This window comes from Bubalus kerabau, chromosome 6 (assembly GCF_029407905.1).
Source record: "Bubalus kerabau isolate K-KA32 ecotype Philippines breed swamp buffalo chromosome 6, PCC_UOA_SB_1v2, whole genome shotgun sequence".
Taxonomy (NCBI): Eukaryota; Metazoa; Chordata; class Mammalia; order Artiodactyla; family Bovidae; genus Bubalus; species Bubalus kerabau.
In genome coordinates, this window is record NC_073629.1 from 7,821,812 (window position 1) to 7,841,504 (window position 19,693).

General features: G+C 44.9%; 1 protein-coding gene across 23 annotated transcripts in view; it reads right to left on the reverse strand.

Annotated features, from left to right (window-relative positions):
- Positions 1-19,693, reverse strand: part of LOC129656594 (carboxyl-terminal PDZ ligand of neuronal nitric oxide synthase protein-like) — a 358,204-nt gene that overhangs the window by 271,886 nt on the left and 66,625 nt on the right. For 5 of the 23 annotated variants that reach the window (XM_055587264.1, XM_055587265.1, XM_055587266.1 and 2 more), the window contains exon 2: positions 11,936-12,025. The exons of the other annotated variants lie outside the window; for them this stretch is intronic. In XM_055587264.1, the coding sequence (XP_055443239.1) occupies positions 11,936-11,980 (45 nt within the window). In that variant the 5' untranslated portion in view covers positions 11,981-12,025. The remainder of the gene's footprint in view (positions 1-11,935; positions 12,026-19,693) is intronic. 23 annotated transcript variants of the gene reach the window in all.

Genomic DNA, 19,693 nt, shown 5'->3' on the forward strand with positions numbered 1-19,693 from the left:
ATAGATAATTTCTAGATATCATTACTTAGGGTGAAACAAGAGGACAGCCCCACCCTACTCCACACTGACCCACTGGATTTGCCTTTTCCTTTTTACAAGCACCTATAAAACAGTCCAGAGGATATCCCAGAAATTAATAGCCCCAGGATAATTTAAGTCTACGCAACCCAGGACCACATTAACAGAAGTGCAGGACAGTCATCTGCAGGAAACGTACTTCCTGTGGTTACGAGAACAGAAGGTTCTTCCTAAAGTTTGGAGCGAGGCTGGCCCCGGTGAAAAGGGTTTCGAAAACTAAATACTGGGAAAGGATGTCCCCTCGTATTGATCCACAGTGTGTGGTAATACACTGGAGACAGTGATTCCCCGCCCCCTGTAGGAAGTCTGGGCCCCACATGGATGGCCTCACCATCACAGGTAAACAAGCCCCTCGCCCTGAGGATCTACGCACACTGTCAGCTTCAACCATGGCTGGCAGAGCTCCCCTCTGAGCTCTGCGGGACCCCATGGTTTGCCAGCATGTCAGTGACCCACACAGCCAGGAATGACATGACGCCAGGTTTGTGACGGCCCAAGTTCAAAGCAACCCCCCCTCCCGCAGTTGGGGGCAGTCTCCACACTCCCCCTCCCGAGCGCTGCATGCCTGGCGGCTCCTGAACTCTGAACGGTCAGGACTGACCTGGCAATCAGTCTGAACACAGATGCTGAAATGGATCCCCGCCCCCTCCTTTCTCAGAAAGGGGCGGCGCTGAGAACCCCAAACCAGCCGGGGGTACAGAGAGAGGAGAAGTGGCTTTCTAGCTCTGGACGAGGTTTCCTAACCAGGGAGTAGCATTCTGCACGTGAAGGCACTCACCTGAGGACACCCAACATCGTCACGCTATCCATGCCTCCTTCATGCCATTAGCCAGCTGGTATGTGTGCGTGTACTCACCACACACCTTCACACACATCAGTGCACACATGCTCACACATGTGGCATGTGCATACACATGACTCACCACACACTCATCTCACACAGCCCACATGAAGCATGCACGCGGTCATCCCACGCTCACTAACACATCCCACTTGTAGTCACACCACACGCTCATCTTCCTTCTCAACCATCTGAAGAAAATCACAAATCTGCCTTTCTGAGAGAGAGTATGGAGCAGACACCCATCTCTACCAGAGCTAGACCTTATGGTTATTCGAGGAGATTAAAAGGAGACATGAGGCAGGGATCAAAAACTAAACATCCACACTAATGACGAACCAAAAAGCAGAGCAACAATTTCAGGGAAGCAGAGGAGAGGTCAAAAATCAGAGGCTACGTTAAGTGATTACTGCCATTATATACGTGTATAACTCCATAACAAAAAAGTATCTCCATACCTAACCATTACCACCACCACAGCTAATCTCAGTTCACCCTGAAGCTCCATTTTGGGCAAAATACAAGACAGTCTTAGACCAGACAGATCAGGAAGCTCATGCAACCACTTAAGTTTAAAAATATCAGGGCTTGCTTCCTTTTCACTGCTGCTGCTGCTGCCTAGTCACTTCAGTCGTGTCCGACTCTGTGCGACCCCATAGACGGTAGCCCACCAGGCTCCCCCGTCCCTGGGATTCTCCAGGCAAGAACACTGGAGTGGGTTGCCATTTCCTTCTCCAATGCATGAAAGTGCAAAGTGAAAGTGAAGTCGCTCAGTCGTGTCCGACTTGTAGCAACCCCATGGACTGCAGCCCACCAGGCTCCTCCATCCATGGGATTTTCCAGGCAAAAGTACTACCATGTAGAAAAGAAAAAAAAAAAAACTAGAAGGAAGATGCAAATTGTACTAAGTAATCAACATACAAGATTTATGAGTCCGTTTTATCTGTGGCTTCATCTTCCAGATAAGGAGGAGTTAAGTGCAAATAAGGTTAACCAAAGGACTTCAAATATTCTTTGTAAGTTTCCAGAGAAACCTCAGCCTTGGTGCTAGGTTAATACCTCAGGAAGTTTTTTTAGGGGGGTGGGGGGTGCTTTTTCTTCATTTACTTGCTTCCACCCTATTTTCTACAGAGATTAATTTCTGAAGACTGTGATAAACTGAACTGTAGTGTTTCCTGGTGAATCACACTAAAAGCAGCAAGACATAACAGCTTAACACAGTCACGAATATTATCACCACCCATTGACTTGTGAGACTTTCTGCCCTTACCCTCCTCAAGAACAGCCCTTTATTTAAAAGGTTTCTGTCAAGTGTTTTTGGAGATCAGGAAAAAGCTTACGTATGAATCAAAAATAAACACATCAAATGATCGGCTTGTGATGATGCTGGAGAAACTGGTATCCTCAGACTTGGACTCTGGACAAGATACAAAGAAATAACTGCATAAAATGTACAAAGAGGGAACTATGGATATACATAAACTATATATATTAGTTAATAATAATTATCAATACTGGCTTATTAATTGTACCAAATGTACACACTAATGCAAGATATTAATAACAGGAGACTGAGCAGGGGGTTGAAGGGGTATATGGGAACTCTCCTTGCTACCCAATTTTTCTGTAATCTTAAAACCACTCTAAAAAATTAAGTCTATTACTTGAAATAATAAAATTAACTTTGAAGGCACTGGAGAGAGACCAAAAGCAGGCAGAGATTGGTGGGGAATCAACCCTTGAAAGCAGGGAACCACACTAGATAAGACCTGGTTGGTGCAGTTTTGCCCAACAGCACAATCCCACAAATGCACCACCGCCTGCCTGGAGCTTAGGCTAAAACGCTCACTCAGAGGGCCCAGGAAGTTGGTCACCAGAGATGTGAACAACCAGAGAGCCTGAAAGAGAGCAGAAATTGCTGACAGAAAAGGAGCCCCAATCACGTATAAATGCTACTCAGATCTTGGATGAGCCCCCAGCTGCCCATGTGCAAAGCAGGCTCCAAGGAGTCTGGCAGAAGGCAGCAGTTGCTCACCACATGTAATCGTGTAAGTCACTCAGTCACGTCCGACTCTGTGACCCCATGGACTGTAGCCTCCCAGGCTCCTCTGTCCATGGACTTCTCCATTCCAGAATGGAAGAATAATGGAGTGACTTGCCATTCTCTTCTCCAGAGGATCTTCCCCACCCAGGGATTGAACCCAGGTCTCCTGCATTGCAGGCAGATCCTTTACCATCTGAGCCACCAATCTGCTTGTACTGCTCACATCAGCAGAGGCGAATTTAGGATTTAAGACCTGTTGCGTTAACTGTCCTTAAGAACAAAAATCTACACTGTTCAGAAAAAGACAGAAGAATCTTACATCAGTGCAGGCAAGACCACAGGGAAAGACCACAGTGCCACATTCTCCTGGGGTAAAGGACAAGGCCCCCCCCAAATGGGCACAATGTAATGGTCCCTGGATCTCCACATTCCCAACTCACATCTTCTCTCTGAAAACCACTCAGTGCTACAGCCTCAGCTCCCAGCACAACCGTGTGAGGTTCAGGAGGAGGCACCTCCTAGAACAGAGATTGACAATGAGGCCTAAAGCAGTTGGCAGATGGCAGACAAGCCGCCAGCCCCCACCCCCAGCTCCTGGCCCCTAGTCCAGGACTCTCTCCGCTGTCGGCATTCTTATTAACTCTCTTCCTTCAGGTCCCAAACCCGGCCAGGTTTGAATTCCAACACCGTGCCTACCTTCTTATACCCTTCAAGTCTGCTGGCCACACTGTGTCCTCTCTCTGAAGATACATACAAGCAGTAGGAATCTGGTGCATGATAAGTGGCTTCAGCCGTGCCTGACTCTTTGTGACCCCATGGACTGTAGCCCTCCAGGCTCCTCTGTCCACGGGGATTCTCCAGGCAGGAATACTGGAGAGGGTTGTCATGGCCTCCTCCAGGGGATCATCCTGACCCAGGGATCGAACCCGCATCTCCTATGTCTCCTGCACTGGCTAGTTCTCTACCACTATTGCCACATGGGAAATCCGGTATTCTGCTTGCATCTAGAAATCAGCAGCTGTGATGGCCCATCTGAGTTAGTCCCTTAACCAACCCTCTATCAGTTGCTAAAAACTTGGAATCATAGGAGCAGACCATTCCAAATCCAAAGAAACCTTAGGAACCATGTCCAAGGTTATGTCACAAAAGGAAGATTAAGAAAGAACATATGAAAAGCATTTAGCACAGCTGGGTATCCTGCCAATGCTTAGTAAATATTCACCATTATGACTTCATCTAAAGTTACATTTTTTTCACATCACTCTATATCTTTCCCAGCAGTTAACATGATTCGCACTTAGGGTTCTGCCTTATTTACATGGTCACCATCTGCCATGCCCAGTAAAATGGAAGCTCCTTGGCAGTTGGGACCCTGCCCTCGTATTTCTGCATTCCCAGCCCTTTGAGCCTGGCAGAGTAAGACTCAAGTATCTGCTGAATGAGTGGGGGCAGCTGCAGCCCACAGAGGTTAGGTGACCTGCCCAAGGAGGCAGCTCATGGCAGAAGTGGCATGAAAAGGCTGTTCTCCCAGGTGGCACGAGTGGTAAAGAACCCGCTTGCCATTGCAGGAGACATAAGAGACGGGGGTTCGATCCCTGGGTCAGAAGGAGGCCCTGGAGGAGAGCGTGGCAACCCACTCCAGTATTCTCACCCGGAAAACCTCAAGGACAGAGAAGCCTGGAGGGCTACAGTCCAAAGGCCGACACATCTAAAGCACCCTGGCACACACGCACCCACCCCGGGTCAGCGCAACAACTCCAACGGGAAAGTTCCTCCTTGCCTGCAGAAACCGCTCTCCGTGCGCAGCTGAGCGTCCTGCTGAGCGGGATTATGAATGTGACCTGGGTGAAAGTTCTCGCCTCATTTAGCACTGAACAAAGCAGCATTAACTGCAGCGGCAGCAGCGGGCCCAGATTCCAGGGCACACACTCAGCCGATGACCTTCTAATCAGCGCTTTGGGGAGCGGGACGAAAAAGCAAAGTGGCCTCGGGGTGTCCCACTCCCCACTTGTGTAGTCTGCTCCATTCTCCAGGTGGTTCCGTGCGCAGGAGGGGCAGTGGGGACTGAGAAGTGCCCAAACGGACATTTGCCAGTGTTCTCACCGCCCCCTGCAATAAGACAGAAGCCTCAGTGGAGGTTCTCCTCTCCCCCCTTTCCCTACCCCCCAACACCCACACACCAGAAAAGCTTCCAAAATGCTTGAAACGCAGCTGCACACCACGTCTTTATTTATTTGTAGTCTAAGAGGAATGAAACACTTATATTTCTTCCTCTCTCTCTCAGCCCATCTGAAAAAGGAAGTACTATTTGAAGGCCATCTGATGCTACTGTGTCACTATTGATCAGGGGCTCAGCGGGGGCCGATGAATGTGCCGGAGATCACAGCAGAATCCTTCCTGCTCCTCAACATTAAGGGACTGGGTGCAAAATAAATAATTGTGGTGACTTGTCTTTATGCTAATGGCTTGCCATTCTCTAAAAGGCACAGAGGATGAGACTGAACCATGCAATGTGCCCATGGGTTCTTTTAGTCTCCATTAGCACAAGCTTAGATGGGTTGGTTTAATTATTTTTCTTTATTATGAGGACTCTGAATGATACAGCAAAGAGAAGAAAGCAGTAAGACAGAAACCTGTTCTAGTCTTTCAACTATTAGCTCTTGAATGAAAGCTTCAGCTCTGCAATTAAGAGCTCTGGTTGCATCACAGATGCAGGCGTGGGGCAGGTGCTGGCCTACATCCTGGTCAGGGAGTATTTTCCAGCCCTTACACCTGAGATGCTTACTCAGCCAGCAGGTTATTCTCCTACAGAAAAAAGAAAATGGGGGAAGCCCGAGGCACAGTGAGAGGCTGAGAATCATTGACAACACTAACATTCCATGATTATGAAATCATCACCTGTAAAACAACCAGGTAAGCCAGGCAAAGAGAGACAAAGAACATGATAAAATCATTAGGGAAGTCAGACCCAATAGCAGAGCTTAAGTGGCCTTACAGGTCATTTGATCCAACCCTTCATTTTACAGAAGGGAAAACTGAGGTTCAAAGAGAACAGAATATAGTTTGTGAGTGGCAGAACCAGAAGCAAAGTGAGTCTCCCTACCTTGCACTGAAACACGGATACTTCAGTAGAAAAGAAGCAACCAGGATGAACACCAGCCAGCACCTCAATAAGGCCTCAGTTCACTTCAGTTCAGTCACTCAGTCGTGTCCGACTCTTTGCGACCTCATGAATCACAGCACGCCAGGCCTCCCTGTCCATCACCAACTCCCGGAGTTCACTCAGACTCATGTCCATCGAGTCAGCGATGCCATCCAGCCATCTCATCCTCTGTCGTCCCCTTCTCCTCCTGCCCCCAATCCCTCCCAGCATCAGAGTCTTTTCCAATGAGTCAACTCTTCGCATGAGGTGGCCAAAGTACTGGAGTTTCAGCTTTAGCATCATTCCTTCCAAAAAACACCTAGGACTGATCTCCTTCAGAAAGGACTGGTTGGATCTCCTTGCAGTCCAAGGGGCTCTCAAGAGTCTTCTCCAACACCACAGTTCAATAAGGCCTAGTCCACTGCATTAAACTCAAACTGAGCTGGACAAGTAAGCCTGTATATGGACACCAAAATGATCATGAGGTCAAAAGCAAACCAATTAAAAATGTCAGGGCAGGAAGATTTGTAGAAAAAAGCAAATGGATCATCATTTGACTCATTGAATGTCTTAAGTTATGGAACTGAAGATATTCATTATGAAAATGTTTCTGAAGGAGAGAAACATAATCCCACTGCTGGAAAGAAGCAGGGAAAGGAAGAAACACAGAGATGAGGAGACCCCAGGATGATGCTAGAGAGGATCTCCCAGCACCAACACTCTGTACCTCTCCTGAGAGATTCTAAGTATATAAACTCTCCAAACCTGTCTGTTGCATAGAATACAGTATATCTGAACTATCTAGAAGTCGAGGTTGTCATAAGAACCAAATTAGATAATGCAGGTAGAAGTGTTAGTTTTTTAAAAATCATACAATCATAAAGAGATCCTGTTCTTTACATCATTATGCTCTTGTTTTGTGGGCTTGTAAGACCCTGAAAATGCAGAACTCGTAGCTCTACAGTAATCTCATATTGGATTCTCAAAGACTAACAACTCTGCACAAAATGAGGTGATTCAAAATGCCACAGAGTCAATGGGAGGATGGAATCAAGAATTCAACCCCAGCAGGCTCAAAGAGAAAGGACGGGATAAACAGCATGAGCAGAGAGTGTCACCAGTGACCAAGCCACACAGACACAGAAAGACTCCCCTTTCCCCACAGCCGCTCCCAGCAGGCAGGAGCTAACTATGACGGTACTCACAGGGCCTCGCAGGATAGGCCCCGTTTGCGGTGAACACTTGGCCACATTCCCTCTACATGAACAGGCTGTCACCAGGAAAAACCTGCTTGGAGTTGGAGATGCAGGATCTCTCGTACAACGGTCATTTATCACTGAGCAAAGCCCCACAACTGAGTAAAATTTCCAGATAACTGGCCTGTACCTCCATTTAAAAACCAATCTTTTCTCTATTTTCTCTTTCTTGACTAGAGATGGCCCTAAAATATATTATCCTCTTCCTTAATAATTGAGACTCTGAGCTAGAATCCAACATACTTCTTCAAGATTCAGAATAACCATTATAAACATCACTTAACAGAGAAGCTAATATCAGCAATGACTCCATGAGAAATGTTTCCAGATTACTGCTAAGACTTTTGAGTCCTTGAGGCTGACTTTTAGGATTTTTCTAACGCTTCCTACCGTTAGCAGCAAGGATGATAACAAAATGCCATATACACTTCTGCCTTTAACAACTGTCCCCAAATCCTCAAGTACCAGCAACACAAATCCAACAACACATAAAAAGGATTATATACAATGACCAAGAAGAACTTATCCCAAGAATGCAAGGTTGGTTCAATACATGAAAATCAATTAATGCATATGCCATATTAATAGAATAAAAGACAAAGACCAAATGATCTGCCCAATAGACAAAAAGCATTTGACAAAAATCCAATATCCTTTCATGATGAAAACACTCAAACTATCAATGAAAGGGAACTTCCTCAATCTAATAAGGAACATCTTCAAAAAACTCAGGGTCAACATCATACTTAATGGTAAAAGACTAAATTTTTTTCTCTAAGGTCATGACCAAGCCAAAGACGTTCACTCTCACACTTCTCTTCAACATTGATCTAGAAGTCCTAGTCAGGGTAATGAGGCAAGAAAAGAAATAAAAGGCATCCAGACTGAAAAAAAAAAGAAGCAAAGCTGTATCTACAGATAACATGATCTTTATATAGAAAATAAGGAACACACACACAAAAAACTCTATTAGAACTAATGAATGAGCTAAAAATGAAGGAAACAATTCTATTCACAATAGCATACTGTAATATTCAAAAAAAGTAAAATGGGTAGGAATAAAATTAAGTATTTTATAAGATGTACACTGAAAATTATAAATAATAATTGAAAGACAGCATAAAGATAGCAAAAAATATAAATCATAATTCAAAACAGCATAAATCAATGGAAAGACTTACCATGTTCATTGTTCAAAAGACTTAATACTGTAAAGAGGCAATACTACCCAAACTGAGCTACAAATTCAATGCTATTTCTACTAAAACCTAGAAACTTTTTATTATCAGTGATTCTGATATCAAATGTGTCCATTTTTCACACCAAGTAATTCTCTACTGCTGCTGCTAAGTCGCTTCAGTCGTGTCCGACTCTGTGCAACCCCATAGACGGCAGCCCACCAGGCTCCCCCGTCCCTGGGATTCTCCAGGCAAGAACACTGGAGTGGGTTGCCATTTCCTTCTCCAATGCATGAAAGTGAAAAGTGAAAGTGAAGTCGCTCAGTCGTGTCTGACCCTTACCGACCCCATAGACTGCAGCCCACCAGGCTCCTCTGTCCATGGGATTTTCCATGGACGTGGGGCGCCATTGCCTTCTCTGGAGTGGGGTGCCATTGCCTTCTCCTATGAGTAATTCTCTACTTCTCTGCAAACATCAACTGGGTATCCTACAATTTAATTCAATTCTGATCCTAACAATTCAGAGTTAGCACAGACCCTACAGTTTCAGGCTCAGTTCCATAAGTCTGCCCTTCCACTTCAGATACCAATCATGAGTCTTGGGTCTCCTGTATTTCTGGCCAACCAGCTATAAATTATGGGTTCCCATGACCCCCCTCTCAGGTTTGATAACAGCTAACAGAACTCAGGAAAACACTTCCCTTACTAGTACTGAATTACTATCAAGGATACAAATGAACAGCCAGATGAAGAGATGCATAAGTCAAAGTATGTGGGAAGAGGATCAAAGCTCTGGTAAGCCTCTCCGGGCACATCACCCTCCCAACAGGAATCTGGAAGTTCCCCAAATCTCACTGTTCATGGTTTTCATGAACATTCTATTATATAGGCATAGCTGATTAAGTCACTGGCCATTGAGGTTGGACTTAATCTCCAGCCCCTCTCCCTTGCCCTGAGGTTGGGAGATGGCTGCAAGCCCCAAACCTCTAACCATAAGATTGGTTCATCTGTCACCCTGCCCCCATCTCAAAGCTATTAGGGTCCCACTAAGAGCCACCTTATTAGCATCAATTCAGGTAAGTTTGAAAGGGACTGCATATGAGTAACAACAAATGCTCCCCTCACCCCTATTATTCAGGAAATTCTAAGAGTTTTAGTTCTGTGCCAGAAACCAGGGGTCAAATATACATTTATTGTACCACAAAATCATAGAATCCCATCTTCCTTTCCTGTATAAATTGACAAGTCAATCCTAAAATTTATGCAAAAGTACAAGGGACCCAGACTTGCCAAATCAATCAAAAAGGAAAAAGCTGTAGGACTCAGACTTCTCAATTTCAACTACATAACTACAGTAATAGAAACTGTATGATACCGGCATAAAGCTGGACATACAGATCAATGGAACAAAACTGAGAGTCCAGAAATAAACCCTTACATTTACAGCCAACTGATCTTTGACAGCAGTGGCATGATAATTCACTGGAAGAAAAGGGTCTTTCTAACAATGGTGCTGGGACAACTAAATAGTCACATGCAAAAGAATGAAATGAGACTCCTACCACATATCCCTTAGACAGCAAGGAGATCAAACCAGTCAATCCTAAAGGAAATCAACCCTGAATATTCACTGGAAGGGCTGATGCTCAAGCTGAAGCTCCAATACTTTGGCCACCTGATACAGAAAGCCGACTCTTTGGAAAAGACCCTGATGCTGGGAAAGACTGAAGGCAGGAAGAAAGGGTGAGACAGAGGATGAGATGGTTGGATGGCATCACTGACTCAATGTACATGAACTTGAGCAAACTCTGGGAGACAGTGAAGGACAGGGAAGCCTGGCATGCTGCAGTTCATGGGGTCACAAAGAGTCAGACACAACTTAGCAAATGAACAACAACCACAAATCATATGTGAAAATTAACTCAAAATTTATCATACGGCTCAATATAAGAGCTAAAACTATGAAACTCTTAGAATAAATTAAAGGAGTATGTCCTCATGACATACTTAGAGTGGACATGTCCTTAGAGTAGACAACAGTTTCTTAGATATGACACAAACCAAAGAAAGAAAATAAATTAGATTTAAAAGTAAAATTACTTGTGCTTCAAAGGATATCATCAAGAAAGTTAAAATACAATTCACAGAATGGGAAAAAAAAGATTCATAGATCATACCTGATAAAGGAGTTTAATCCAGAATAACTCTTAGAACAATAGGAAACAAACAACCCAAAGGAAAAATGGGCCAAGAATATGAATAGACATTTCTCCAAAGAAGATAAGAAAATGGCCAATACCAACTTGAAAAGATGTTCAATCATTAGTCACGAGGGAAATGCAAACCAAGACCACAACGACATACTTCATACTTACTAGGACCACTAAAATAAAAAAGACAATCACAAGTGCTGACAAGGATATGGAGAAACTGCAGTAGGAAATAATGCAGCCACTTTGGAAAAGTTTGGCAGTTCCCCTAAAAGTTAAACAGAGCTAACATATAAACCAGCAATTCCACTGATAAGTTTAAACCCAAGAGAAATGAAGGTATGACTATGGTATTTCCTTGGGGTTCAATGGTTAAGACTCTGTGCTTCCACTGCAGTGGGCCTGAGTTCAATCCCTGGTCAAGGAAAGAAGATCCCACACTCCATACAGAATCCCCACCCCCCTCCGCAAAAAAGTCATATGGCTATGCAACAACTTATACATGAACGTCTGTAGCAGCATTATTAATGGCAACCCACTCCAGCATTCTTGCCGGAAGAACTCCATGGACAGAGGAGCCTGGCAGGCTATCGTCCATGGGATCATAAAGAGTCGGACATGACTGAGTGACTAACCCTTTCACTTTTTCACTTTACGCATAAAAGCCAAAAAATGGAAGCAACACCAATGTACATCAATGGATGCATGGATATAGAAAAGATGGCACATCCACACAATACCCTTTGGCAATAAAAAGGAATGAAATATTGATACATGCTACGGTATGGATGAATCTTGAAAACATTATGGTAACTAAGAATAGCTAGTCACAAAAGGCTACACATATGATTCTATTTCTAGGAATGTCCAGAATAGGCAAATTCATAGAAACAGGAAGTGGAATTAATGGTTGCCAGGGATTGGGGAAGTGACTGCTAATGGTACAGGTTTTCCTTGGAGATGATGAAAATATTCTGCAACTAGATACCAGTTCCACAACTGTGAATATACTAAAAAGCACTGGATTGCACAGGCTTATTAGGGTGAATTATTATATCTCACTAAAGTTGTTATTAAAAAACAATGCCATAACTCTCCCCCTTTCGGTATGCTGTAAAAACAAAGAACCACTGCAGCCAAATTAGATTCTGAGCGCTCTCCTTCAACACGAGGCTGTGAGACTCACCATCCATCTTGGCTGCTCAAATCTCTCTTCTCTGCCTTTCTGCATTGCTGCTTGTCATCAAGATGTTTGAGTTCACCAAACAGACAATCCCTGGGGAAAAAGGAGCTCTAACTGTACTGGATTTTAGCTCCAGCTGCAGAAGAAACATTCCCCTCCCCCAAAGAAAATGAAATTTTTCTATATTGTAAGAGTTTAGCAATCCCATTTCACATTCCTACTCTCCAGTGCAGGAAAACTGAACAGCACCTCACAAAGTAGATTATTTCTATATCATGCTGAAGTTTCCAGAGCACAGAGTCCAAACACCACACCATTTCTGGGACTGCCCAAGTAAATCAGGCTTACTGAAGTGACCTCCAAACAGCACCAAACAAACTTCCAGACAGGAAACTATTTTTAAAGACACATCCCAAAAAAGGTAAAACAAAACATTACACATTTTCCAACTTAAAAATCTCAACATTCAAAGACTGTGATTAAAATGGAAAAATGAAAAAGTTGTGTTATCACATTAAGGAAGCAGAATTTCAAGGTCAGAAGGGACAGTAAACGCAGATCACATTGACTGACAGCCCTCCCTCTCCACACGTACACTTGACATTTTTCTCTCTTCTATAAATCCCTGCCAGGTTGTTAACCAGCCTATGCTTAAACACCACCACTGATGAAGTTCTTATCTCAGACAATAGCTTTAACTGTTGGAAAGTTCTCCCCACGGCAAGCTAAAACTGCTCTCCATGAAGATTCAGACTTTACTCCCCCCTCAAACACGGAAAGATAGTTCTCATCAAGCTGCACCCACGGACCTTCTCTTCTGTACATTATAGCTCTTCTCATCTTTAGAGCTCAAAGGACACTATGGATATGGCTTCACTACTCTCAAAAAGATGTCTCAAGTCCTCCCAGCTCTGTCAAACAGTGCCCTGAGAAGCTGAGGCATAAGGAGGGGACAGTTTAAAAGATAAATGATCAGGAGTAGGGAGACAGCAAGAGAGAGAAGCTAAAGTGGTGCTCATGAGGACCAGCTGCTGAGAGGTAAGCCTAACAGGCTGGGCTTTCACCCTGATGCCATCTAAACCCTGAGCAGCAGCAGGTTCAACAACTCCAGATAGAGATATGAGTCAACCTACTCTTGGCTCAGCCACTAGGCTGCACAGGTTTCTGATCTGTGTGAAACAGGGGCAATAAATACCAGCTCACATAAGAGCTGGCAAAAAAAATAAAATGATGCACTTTGTATCTCAGAAGGGTGAAATGATGTAGAAAGATAAACATGGTATCAAGACCAGCAGAGAAAAGTTTATCTCTAATGACCTTTCACCTCTCACTTGTGGTCCCATCCTTCATCTTTCCAGGTACCCTGTTTCTAGCCCTCCTCCCAGTGCAGGACCAACCATCCAGGCAATTTCTTTCCCACCCCCACCCTTTCCCCACCAAAACTTAGCTGTCCTGGCGCCAAGTCCCCTGTCTCCATGTATTCCACACACGGCTAGCTAGGTAGTCAAACTAGGACAGCACTACAGCAAATGTCCCGATTTACTCTCCCAGCCAGATGACACACGCATATCTTAAGAGCACCTCATGGAAGCCAAATATCCTCAAAGGAGATTCAATGGCCAGAGTTCTAGCACTGAGCATCACATCAGTCGAGTGTGCATTTGAAGACAGAAATGGCTTTTAACTATAGCCTTCAAATCACAACATAAGAGGTTGTATCTCTTCTGCCCACAGTAAGTGATAGCCCTGCACAGAGAATTACAGAGGCTGGGATTAAAGGCTCTCACTTTTCACTTTCCTGCATTGGAGAAGGAAATGGCAACCCACTCCAGTGTTCTGGCCTGGAGAATCCCAGGGACGGCAGAGCCTGGTGGGCTGCCGTCTATGGGGTCACATAGAGTCAGACACGACTGAAGCGACTTAGCAGCAGTAGCAGCAGCAGAGATGTTTCAGAAAACAAAATTAAGTCTCTGCCACACCTACCCTAAAAGTTTAACCTCAAACCACACAGCTTGCGTCCCATTCCAATATGCCAACAAAGCACAGCAAAGGTTCAGATTTGTCTGACCAAGGTTTTTTTAAGGCGAAATTTATTTTTTAATAAAGATTTTTGTGGAGAGGCTCCTTACACACCACAGAGCTAAACAAATGGTTTAAATGGTGCTGTGAGAGGTCCACGCCATCCTTGGAGGCTAGAAGGAGAAAAGAACTGGGGAGGAAGTGAGGCAGAAAGCCAGGATGGGAGAAGCAGCCCCTGGGGTAGAGGGAAATGCTGTGTCCTGAACCAGGGCCCTCAGCCACAAGGGAGCCTCCTGCCAGATGCTCACCTGTCATGAGCCACAAGATTCCCTGGGTACAAAAGCAGGGGCAAGGGCAGTAGGGGTGAAGGCCAACCAGAATGATTAACCATCCTGTTTTGCCAGGAGCTGTCCTGGTTTTAGTAGTGCAAGTTCCACATCCTGGGCACACTTCCATCCTAGCTGTCTGCAGTGTCTCTCTCCTCCATCCTGGTTTCCCTAGCAAGAGAGTAAAATACTCCAGACCTACCAAGAGGGGTAAGGTGCCAGCAGCCTTGCCAGCTAAGCACACAACCTCTCAAAGAGGGGTCTTCTTCATGCCTCCACCTAGATAAAGTTACAGAAAAGGAAGAAATAGGTGCTGAAAAAATAAGACCAGTCCCCTGCGATGTCTCCCAGGTAGGCAGGATGCCAAGCCTCAGGCCCCATCTTGCCAGAGTTATAAGGATGCTCTCGGAAAAGTGACACTCAGCCGTGCTTGTGTCAGCTCCCCCATGCTCATCTGTCGTTTTCCCAGCATGAATTTGGGAGCGAGGAGCAAATAGACAAAATGCGACTCAAGGGTATAACAATTATTAATAACCAAATATTAATATACAAATCCCAAGAACTATTTATTACTACAAAGTCTTATCCTCTAGGGCCACTTTTTCTACATTTACAAAACCAAACCAAAGGAAAACCACATACCCATGATCACCACTGCCCCACTGCCAGAAGGATACACTAAACTCTCTGGGTTTCAGCCTCTCTAAACATGAGTAAGAATACCTGTTCTTCCTACGTGATAGAGGGCTTATGAGGTCAATGTAAACATATCCTTTTTTTAATTGGGGCATAGCCAATTAGCAATGTTGTGACAGTTTCAGGTAAAGAGCAAAGGGGCTCAGACATACATATACACTGTGAATATATCTTGAAAAAGTACGAGACCCTACAGGAGCAAGAGGTGACAGTGTTATCAGATAGGAGTCATGTGGCACCAGGTCCCTGCCCACTAAGACAGGAGCAGGAGGCACAATCAGAGGGAAGAAGAGGGGTGAGCCAAGCCAAAGCACCAGACTTCCTGGTCTGGGGCCCACAGACGCTCCTGCACCTTTCTACAGCCCTACCTGCCCCCAGGACGCAGAGCAATGTACTCTGGTTGGGGGACTGTCTTTGGACATCACCTCTCTCCTGGAGAGGAAGAGGCCATTCTCAAGATGCCATGGTCCAAAACTGCCATGTTGATGGTTTCCACTTACACATAGCTCAGAGGCAGCATAGTAAAGTACTGATAGAAAGGGTCTAAACTTCAACATCACCACATACTGACTGCTGGGGGGTGGGGGGCGATTCTCAAGAGAGTTACTTACCCTTATGAACCTCAGTATCCTCAACTATCAAGTGGAGACAATACCTAAGTGGAGGGTTTCATGGAAAAATTAAATAACATGTAAAGCACACAGAATGCACCTCACTAAGTAGAAGCTCTTCTACGAAAAGCTAAAAATGCTCAAGATACCATAGCTCTTGATCCCTCCTTGGACCACGGCCCAGCTGCCCCATCAGAGGCAGCCCAGTGGTGCTGGGTATGAAAAACACCCTCAGGAAGCATGAGGATTTGGTGACTGTGGGTACCCTAGACACCACCAGTCTACCTGGTTGATATTAGACCTTCTTGAATGACACAGAGACTCTACCATAGCTTTTATAATTTGGTGGAATATGGCAGAAATCACTAAGCCAACATCCGTGTTCTCCTCACTTTACTGAAATCACAGAATTTGGCAACGTTTTCCAACCTCCCTCATGAGATCTTGTGAGTTCTGGCCAATGAAATGTGAACAGAAATGATGCTCACCACCTCCAAAGCCAATGATTAAAAACAACTCCCATAGGAAATCCTTGAGTCCTTCTCATTCTCTGATGAACAGAGGGCACTGTGGCCCTCGAGGAAGGTAGGACAAGATGGAAAGAATCTGCATCCCCAGATGACTCACATAACATAGTGCCCTTTCCAGACCAGACTGTGAAGTAGGAAACACTGACGTAAGCCACAGAGACTTTGTTATGTGGTAGCCAGCGTGACTCTTGCCTTCCAGTATTCACACCCTTGTACAGTCCTCACCAAGTGTGAACAGGCTGACCCGAGGAACCAATAAGATGCTATGGGCATGAGACCTGTGGCTAGGTTTTAAAAACATTCAGCTCCCACCACTCTGCCTCTCTCTCAGTTCTCCTGCTCTGGGGGAAACCAACCGCCATGCTCTGAAGGCACCCAAACAGCTCTATGGGTGGGTCCACATTGTAAGCACTGAGGTCTCCTGCCAACAGCCAGCTCCAATTTGCCAGCCATGCACGTGACCCATCTTGAAATCGGACCCTCCAGCCAAGTCAGATCTCCAAATGACCACATCCCCAGCCAGCATCTTGACTGCAATTTCCTAAGATACTCTGAGCAAGAACTACCAGCTAAGCTATTCCTAAAAACTGGACCCACAGAATCCATGATATAATTAATGATTATGGTTAGTTTAAGCTGCTAAATTTTGAGGTAACTGGCTATGAATACACAGAATATACTTGTTCTACTAGTTTGTTACTTACCAAATCAATATATTACATGTCCAAAGAAAACTCAAAGGAGTTGTCCAGTGCATTCTGTCCCCTCAGGGTACAGGTAACATTTAATGTAAGGAACAGATAATGGCTCCCCTGACCACGCCAGCCCTTCCTCTTTACACACTTACATATTCTTTCTCTCAAACAGACCTAAATATGCTCAGATACATGTCCCAGGCCAATCCACAGTTGTATACCTTTCTTTCCAGTAAGGAGGGTGTTCTATCTGTGGATTCACAGATGGGAAGGAACCTGAGGGACCCTAAGAGAACGTGCAGTCTGTATATGTTAACACCGCACAGTAAGACAGAATTGCGTGTGCGTGTGTATGCATGTGCTACGCTAAGACACAGCAGAGAGGCTAAGCAACCACAGTGGGGAGAAAGCATAGGGTCTGGACAGCATAGGACAGCAGAATGAGGGGCAGGCGGCTGAATAAGGGACAGAATGGACTTAGAAATAAAGCAGAGAAAGGGCAGGAAAGGTCCTCATACACAGACTTTTAAAAAGAAAACAGAGCTATTCACTTTACCTCTCATGCCTCTGAGTCACTAGACCACCTTGGCTTTAAAGCAAAAAATAGTTCCTAACATTCCATGTGGCTCCTAGAAACCGTGGTGACGGTACCATTAGATCAGATCAATAGATAGAAAAGCATCTAGAAGCACACACCAATCCAAATTCGGGTAAGCTGCACGCAAATGGCAAATCGATAGCACTGCAGAAGTGCAGAGGGACAGACAAATGGCCCTGGGGGCAGCAGCAGTGGCCCAGAATCTGAACGTGCTTCTCAGTGTGGCTGAGGGGCTGAGGCTGACCAAGGGGAGACACACGGATAGAAAACATCAAGAAGCCACACTGCCGTAGGAGACTGTGCGAACCATGCCCTGCCTCCTACTCTGGGCAGAGCATCTATCTATCAGTGCCAAAGTCAGAGAGGCAAAGGAAGAGGGACCCCAGCTCCCAGCCTCCCCTCTATCTCCAAAGCCAAGTCCAGCGAGAACCAAAGGTTAAAACAGAGATTCAGAGATCAAGTCCCAAGTTGTCCAGGATCTCAGACAATAACTCCAGGGTGCTTCCACATGAGTCACTGATTCCTCCACCGTAACTCAGAGCTGCTCTACTGCAACCTGCACTCCGGTTGGCCTGACACAATCTGCCTCTTCCTCGAGTTCCAGCGCATGTTTAGAAGAGCAGTACCAGCCCAGAAAGGCCGAGAGGCACTTCTTCTATCTGCTCAGAGGCAGCCCCCTTCATGATCTGCCAGCTGAGAAACAATGGAAGAAAAACACACACAATCCTCTTACTACGGTTCTTCCAACCAACTTGTCTCCTTGCACAAATCACCTGCCATCGAGTTTGCCATCTATAAAGGGTAAGGAATAACCATTTACTGACCTCCGTAGCATGGAAGACAAGAAATGGATCTGGAAAGCAGTGAAAGAATAAGACAGCAAGCCCGGAGTGTCACACAAGGAAGATTGAATCCGTCACTCTAATTTGACACTTTACATTTAAAAAACTGCTGTCAGTTCTATGTTTTCCAGTAGGTTGAGGTAATTTATAAGACTGAAGCTCCATAAGGAAAAGGTACTGTCTTGCATTCATATCCAGCCCAGCCTGGGTACATGACAGATATTCAAAGAATCAAAAGAGGTTATTTAAAAATAAGAGTAAAGGAGTGAGGTGGATGAACCTAATACACCGAGTAAAGTAAGTCAGAAAGACAAATAGTGTATATTAACGCATACATATGGAATCTAGAAAGATGGTACCAATGATCCTACATATAGGCAAGCAAAGGAGACACAGACATACAGAACAGACTTTTGGACTCAGTGGGAGAAGGAGAGGGTGGGATGATTTGAGAGAACAGCATTAAAACATACACATCACCATATGTAGAACAGACAGCCAGTGTGAGTTCAATGCATGGAGCAGGACGTCCAAAGCCCATGCTCGGCGACAACCTAGAGAGAGGGAGGCAGGAGGGGCTACAGGATGGAGGGGACACATGCGTACCCATGGCCAATCCATATTGATGTGTGGCAAAAACCATCACAATACAGTCCAGTAATTACCCTCCCTCCTAGGGACATCATGAGCCCAGATTTTTATAATTAATACCTAGTCAAATCAACACTATAAATCTTAAAAATACTGAATAAAGGATTCCCTTCTGGTTGGCTTTGTGAATGCTGTTTTCCTACCCTGGAATCACCTCCCTCCTCCATTACACCTTTTCAAATTCCACTCACCTTCAAGATAAAGCTCAGATCTCATTTTCCCCCCTGTGCAGTATTTCCTGGCCACTCCAGCTCAGAACAGCACCCCCCTCCTCTGAAGATCTTTAGCATGTATTGAATCCATTTTTATAGCTCACACTTGGGTTGTTTCAATGTTTCTCACTTGCTCGTAAAACAGAACTTTCACTAGACTCTCAGAATCTTACAGTCCCAGATTGTATTATGTACCTAAATTACATCTCCATCAACACTTAACAACAGTCATGTGTATACACCAGAGATGAATACAAAAGTTAATAAATAAATGTTCAGAGTTTCCACTTCAAATGAATCAATTCATAACATTTCACTTCCTAGACAAACTTAAGAAACAGACATTTCAAATGACACGCAGTCCTACGTACAGTTTTTAGGATGAGACCTTTGGTGTTCTAGAAAGCAAGTCTGCCTGTTTGCTCCCGTTGGTCCTGAAATGCAGCTACTCTCCCTGAGTTTCCACAGAGGTCAGAAGTGCCCCAGCCCCAGCCTCATGCTTTAAGGCAGATCCCCAGATGGTGACAGTAATTGCCACCTTACAAAGTAAACCGGGGTCAGCCACCTCCCTACAGAGACCT